This window comes from Sinocyclocheilus anshuiensis, unplaced genomic scaffold (genome assembly GCF_001515605.1).
Source record: "Sinocyclocheilus anshuiensis isolate Anshui unplaced genomic scaffold, SAMN03320099.WGS_v1.1 scaffold345, whole genome shotgun sequence".
Taxonomy (NCBI): Eukaryota; Metazoa; Chordata; class Actinopteri; order Cypriniformes; family Cyprinidae; genus Sinocyclocheilus; species Sinocyclocheilus anshuiensis.
In genome coordinates this window covers 500,126-507,161 of record NW_015536466.1, presented here as the reverse complement: position 1 = coordinate 507,161, position 7,036 = coordinate 500,126, and the positions used below count along the sequence as shown (strand labels likewise).

Genomic DNA, 7,036 nt, shown 5'->3' with positions numbered 1-7,036 from the left:
AAAAATAAAAAAAAAAAAAAAAAAAAAAAAAAAGTGAAACACTTTCTTAAGTGAAATATACTTTCTTGTTTTCTATTTCTATTTTTTAGGGTGAAATATGACTCTGGCATTATTTGAAGGTTTTCTGAAATTCTGTGCTTCTGTTAAGAATTTCTTTATTGATATGTTACTGTGCCTAGGCGAAAAACCTATATACTTGAAAAATCTCAATCTGAAAATGAGAACACATACAACATTTGTCTTTTGGGAAATGTGAACATTCGAGTGCTTGTTTATGGATGGCTGGGTTTTAAGTGATTTCAATCAGAGATTCAGCTCTGTCAATCCAAGGTTGTGTCGTCTCTCCCCCGGGCAGCTGCTGGCCATGGGCTGGACTCTGGGGGCAGTTTGGATGGGTGGAGGAGAGAGAACATGTACTGATCCAAAGGGTCCTTGTGGAACAGCCTGGAGAACATCAAAAGAAAAATGAAAAATCACAAACCGGCCTTTCACTGGTTCAGATACTTTTTGCTCTGGCTGATTTAAAGCAGTACATAAAAATCCTCTATACTGAAACGTTAGTTTGTCAAGTTAGTTACACTATAATCTATCAGAACCTAACAACACTCTTTAGTTAGCTTTGAGCTCATCTGCTAGCGTACTTCTAAAAGCTGACTTTTAGCAGATACACTACTGTTCAAAAGATATATATTATTTTTTTTAATATTTGAAAAATATTTATATTTCAAATAAATGCCGTTCTTGTGAATTTTTTATTCATCAAAAAAAAAAAAAAAGTATTTTGGTTTCCACAAAAATATCAAGCAGCACGATTCCTGCAACAGGAGCAGGAACTTTCATCTCCAGCCCGTCCTGTCGTGAATATCTTCTTTTGTGTTCAACAGAATAAAGAAACTCATACAGGTTTGAAATAACTTGAGGGAGAGTAAATGATGGCAGAATTTTCATTTTTGGGTGAATTATCCCTTTACCAAGATTTCAAACAAGATTTTTTCCTTGTCATTTTGGACATCCTTGTTCACCACTGACCCATTTGACATTTTCATGCAAGAATGGTTCGAGTCTCAGTACCAGCAGGGATTGTCGGTGTGGGGAGTGAAAAACCAGCGCTCTCTTCCACCCTCAATACCATGACTGAAGTGAGACCCTTGAGCAAGAACCGAACCCCCAACTGCTTCCCAGGCGCCGCAGCAGAAAAAAAAACCTGGCTGCCCTGTGCTCTGTGTGTGTGTTCACTGCTCACTGCTGTGTGTGTGCACTTGGATGGGTGAGATGCAGAGCACAAATTCCAAGTATGGGTCACCATACTTAGCAACATCTCACGTCACTTTCTTTTTTTTTTTAAAGAACACTCACCTTTATGTCCTGTTTGACATCACAAAGTCAGTTCAGTGAGAGGACATACCCTTCCTGCCGGTCTGCGTTTATCTGCTCTAAGTTAGTAATATTGCTACTTTTAGTCACTCCTCAGCAATACAAACCACTCACCATTGGTTGAAATATTTCACATTTGACCTCAACAGGAACTTTCATCTCCAGCCCGTCATCAGCATTGATGTGTGAACCAGTGCAAAACCCCTTGTGCTTTAGACAATAGAAAGGTTACTGCACTTACAGACATTTTAATGGCAAAGTCATTACATTAAGCAAGTTTAAAGAGTGTTCTTCATTTTATATTAATCTGCATGAGTTCTTACAGCTGACTCCGAGTCCTTCAGCTTGCATTGCGTGAGCTCAATATCAGCAGTGCTTTTCTTGCAGTCAGTGTCTTGAATGGTGAACTCCACAAAGAAAGACGGACTCACAACCCACTGCAACACACACAACACATCTCCTGTCATGTATGCAGGACAGAATTAATTGATCAGTTGATTTATTGGCATTGACATACCTGCATGCTGGCTGCTGTTATATTCAGAAGAGCAAAGAAATGTGGGAAAGCATTCTCTTTGTTAAATTTCTGCAGGGCCAGCTTTGTGGTCTCAGATATAACTGGATCATCGAAGTGTTCTGCAGTTGGACAGTCAGGGCAAGTGTTTACTATAGCTCGAGCTGCCACTGTAAAACAGTGAGGCAAAGTCAACATTTTACAAAGTGCACATTTTTAAAAAGCATTATACCTATGGACAAAGCATTATATAAAGCCACAAATCTACAAATATTGTCTCTGTGGACTAATTAGTTGAATAACATGTATGACATGCTTTCCTCTGTTAAATTCTCTCTCATACAGCTCTTTGTGTCTTTTACTGTGAGATGTTTTCATTTTCTAGATTAATCTGGGGACTCCTGAGCTTCTAGACATCTAACCAAAGGTTTCTTGCATATAGTAACTTTCAAATAAATGCCTGCAAAATATATGTGGTATATATACAGAGTTCTGGCATGAAACTCTAGATGGCGCAGTCTGATAGGTCTAACTCAATCTGACCTAATGACATCATTATCACATGGCACAGCTGATTGGTTCTCTCCTGTATCGGTAGCCAATGAGCTCGCTGCTCAACATTCAAATATATGACTAGTGCTTGCCGTAGCAGTGCAGCTTGCTTCAGAAACACTCCACCTTCCCCAGCTCCACCTGTATAGTTCTGTTACGAGGTGATTCATGTATGCTATATGGAGTGATTTCATGTATGTTATATTTGCAGCAGCAGTATTTCTTACATGCTCACAGCAGCATGTTGTGGATGTATTTGCAGCAGCAAGTCTTGGTACTTGCTCTGCAGCAGGGTAGCAGATCTATTCCGCCAAGACCAAATACATTAACATTGTCAATGTACATTACCATGCCAATCCCTCCGACAGTTGTCATGACAGAAATGTCTTTACTGCTACAAGGACATTTCAGGTAACTTTACAAAGAAAATTACATATTTTTGTATGGAAGAAGTGATTTAAACCCTTTGACAAAACATGAGCAGCACATTTCTGCAACTCTCCAGAATGCCTCGCCACATAGACTTCAAAATCTCAGATGTAACTATTTTTAGTGGTAATGGACAGAACAATCCATTAAAGTCAGAATCGTTAATGCAGTCACAGCACACCTTGTTGGATGGTGCAGTTGTAATTCTGAACTTTGATGGAGCTCTGAAGGGAAACCGATGCATCACACGTCCCAAACACCTAATAGAGTTTAGATAACAGTAAACTCTTTAGTCAAACAGAATATAAACATATACATACAAGTATTTGAATGTGAAAAGTCTGTTAACTGGCCAGTGAAGTTCTAATGAACTGGTCTACAGAGTAAATCGCATACCGGCAGATTACCAATCCCCTTAACAGCACAGGATTTCCATTTTCTCCGGCTGATAACGTGACACTCTGTTTCCAGAACATCTATCGTCAGCTGTAAATGTCTCACGCCTTCCACCTTTGTTAGAAGCAAACATGACATTAATTAAGCATTAAATAACATTTCAAAGATCCAAGCTTCATAATGTATCTTTATGTCTTTTCAAATGTCAGTTCTAAAAACATTTGGTGGAAAATAACATGGCAATGTAAATTCAGATTGCATGTTTTTTTTTTTTTTTTTTTTTTAAAATTCAGTTCCAAAAAAAAAACATATTTGGTGAAAAATAAAAATGTACACTTTTTCACATTAAAAAACAAATCTGAAAAATAGATTTTTTTTTTGACAATGGAAATATTAATTTAGAATGCATGTCAGATTTCAGTTCCATAAAACGATATATTTGTAAAAAAAAAAAAAAAAACAGAATCTGATAGTTTGATCTTTTTTATGGCGGAAAAAACTGAAAACTTCAAAATTCAAAAGGTCATAATGTTTGCAATTATACTTTTCATCTTAAACATTTTTTTAAAAATATTAAGATATGTACACTTATATATTCAGTGTTTGTGTATCTTCCATTTATTCCATATCTTTTGAACTCTTTTTGAAAATTAAAAACAATTAAATTAGAAAATAAAAAAAAAAATATATATATATATTTGTACATTTTTCATATATATAATGTAGTTTTTTCCTGCAGTTTCTCCTGCCTTCCAGTGCGGTTTATTTTTGTTTAATAAAGATACCACTAGCTCTGGTCACCAGCTGTGAGTCAACTTGAAATGGACTTGGAATCTCTGATGGGAATCTGTTTATTTAGCCTGCTGTGTTCACTGGGATGTATGTGTTCGTGTTAGAAATCTTGTTTCTGTACACACAGTTCATTTTAATGCTGCAGCATGCAATTCCCTCCACTACAGGCATCAATCAGTCATTCCTTTAGTTTAATATAATGTATTTTAATATACCAGCATGTATGAACCTGAGAAGAGGATCAGTTAGGGAAAAAACAAAAAAACAATTGTATAAACAATGTACAGACAGTTTGAAAAGTAAAAAAAACAATAATGATACAACATTATGAAACATATTCAGGAAACATTTTGTGTTTGGTAAAAAAAAAAAAAAAACTTTTAGTAAACATTTCAACACAAATAAATGATAATTAAACACGTTGAAAAGTTTATATATGGAAGACATAAGATGTAGATGTTATTACTTTGTAATTTATTTTACCATTACTTTTAACTCTACTTAAAGGTGTGGTTCACCCAAAAATAAAAATTCTGCCATCATTTACTCACCCTCATGTTGTTCCAGAGCTGTATGAGTTTCTTTCTTCTGTTGAACACAACAGATGATGTTTTGAAGAATGTTGGGAACCAAACAGTTGACTATTTTTTCCCATACTATGGAAGTCCATCAACTGTTTGGTTACAAAATAACTTATTTTGTGTTCAACTGAAGAAAGAAACTCATACAGGTTTGAAATAACTTGAGGGAGAGTGAATGATGGCAGAATTTTCATTTTTGGGTGAATTATCCCTTTAACCTTCACCTTTTTCCAAGATTTCATACGAGATTCCTTGTCATTTTGGAAATCCTTGTTCACCACTGACCCATTTGACATTTTCATGCAAGAACCTATTCAAATGCATCCATACTAGCATGAACACTCACCTTTATGTCCTGTTTGACATCATAAAGTCGGTTGAGTGAGAGGACATACCCTTCCTGCCGGCCTGCGTTTATCTGCTCTAAGGTCTCCTCCGCTGCCTTCACCACAGCGGCGTCTTGGCATTCAGCTGGCATGAGGGAGGAGCTGCCGTGCTGCCAGAACACACACACCAACCACACCAAGAGCAAAGGCTGCATCCTCATCTCTGTATTTCTGAAACCCTTTTACTAGAGAGTCATCAAAGACATCACAGATGAAAAATACAGTTCAACTGTTACACAAAAGACTGAACTTTCACCTGCAGCTATCAGCAAACACAGTCTTTATCTGCTACTGCTCTGTATGCTCCTGTTTGCTTGATGGTAAACAGTGATGCAATACAGGTCAAAACTACAGAACTGAAGATTTGGCACAGCAGCCCTCCTTACACCTGCCATTAACGTGTTTCATATCCAGAATACTTTCATTACATTAGCATGCGTTGACCAAAGCAGTTTGCATCATTAACAAAATTACTGATGGATATTCCATATGCTTTGTTTTTACAAAGGAAAAATGGTATTTATTGCATTCGCCTTCTTTATGAACATTTCACCAGGATAACAAACTCAATCATAGGAAGACAGGAAATGAAAACAAAATGCAAACTATAGAGTTCATATATACAGTTAGAACGTGACAGTAGTACTGCTACTGTAGTTGCATTCATTTGATTAATTAATTCATTTACTACATGAGTGACACTGATTTTTGTCAAGGTGCACTAAGTAATTTTTCTGCTGTATTGATCAGTAAAATTACTTGGTGCACTTTTAAATTGACCAGAATTATTGTTTGCAATTACTTTTTAAAATGCAAACAATTTTAAGCATCGTCTTTGCCTTGTGGATCTACAATAACCAACATGAGAATCTGAACAGTTAAGAACTATAAAATGCTAGTTAAAGCTAAATACCAGTTCTCCTTTACTCTGTGTATTTATAGTTTTGTGTTTCCGTTCAGTCTATTATTATCTTGATGTGTGTGCTATTAACTTCTGGTTTTGAATAAATGCTAAAATTAGAGATGAGAGAAACAAAGCGTTTCGAAACTTTGAATAAACTGAACCAATTGCTTTGCAAAACGAAGCGCTTAAAACTGCACATGCTGGTGATGCCTGCTGGTCAGAACAGTGTAAATGCAACGGAAATATGCATAAAACAACCTTTATGTTTTTGTTCATTTTATGCAAAGCTTGGTTTTTCAGGCCATTAAGAGACTATTAACTACAACTCATCATTTTTATTATACAAATGTGTCATTAAAATGTCTACAGATTTATAAAACTGATTCGAGATCAGCTAAAAACCATATAGACACTGCTTCATCGGTTCACTGAGCTCGCCCCCTAGAAGCAAACCATTGAAACTTTAAAATGTTTCAAATCAGTTATGACACAACTAAGCCTTATCTATTGAAGTCATGTGACTCTGGCAGTTTCATACGCACCGAATCACTGGTTCAAAACAAATGATTCACAAAGGTTTCAAAGCTTCACAAAGCAGTGTTTCGAAAGCGCCCATCACTAGATCCTGCTATTAGATCCTCACCTCCACTACCCTCCTTATACTGCACCGTCACCATCAGCAGATTACCACAAACAATCAAAAAAAGGTTCTGGCCCTCAGTTTGTAAAACAAATTCTATTGCATTTATTTATAAAGTGCTTTTCAAAATATACCGAGTTCCCATGCAGCATTACAAACTGCACTGCCAATGAGCAAGCCAAAGTCTGAAGTGTTGAGGAAAAACTTCACTAGACTGGTTGTAAAGAACGCTTTAATGCATTAATGCGCACAATACATTTTTTGTTTTGTTTATAGGCATTCATTCGGTTTTACACAACATTGTGAAAAACTGGTCTGGAACCCACATTTTTTAGTTTGAAGTTGACATGTTTTCCTGCCCTGCCTGTGCTTCGGTCTTCTGAGTTGCTACACTCCTCACCTGATGACTGTCACCAGCTGAGATTAGAAATTCATTTGAAATGCTATCTGTTCCTGACTTTACCTGTT

General features: G+C 36.4%; 1 protein-coding gene across 1 annotated transcript; it reads right to left on the bottom strand.

The window, feature by feature from the left end:
- Positions 1-96: 96 nt before the first annotated feature.
- On the bottom strand, positions 97-5,272 carry LOC107691288 (fetuin-B-like). Its single transcript, XM_016489854.1, has 7 exons — positions 4,985-5,272; positions 3,266-3,379; positions 3,051-3,129; positions 1,892-2,058; positions 1,698-1,811; positions 1,489-1,584; positions 97-444 (listed from the first exon to the last, which is right to left on the bottom strand). The coding sequence occupies exons 1-7, from the start codon at positions 5,183-5,185 to the stop codon at positions 304-306; spliced, it is 912 nt and encodes a 303-aa protein (XP_016345340.1). The 5' UTR covers positions 5,186-5,272; the 3' UTR covers positions 97-303.
- Positions 5,273-7,036: the final 1,764 nt, after the last annotated feature.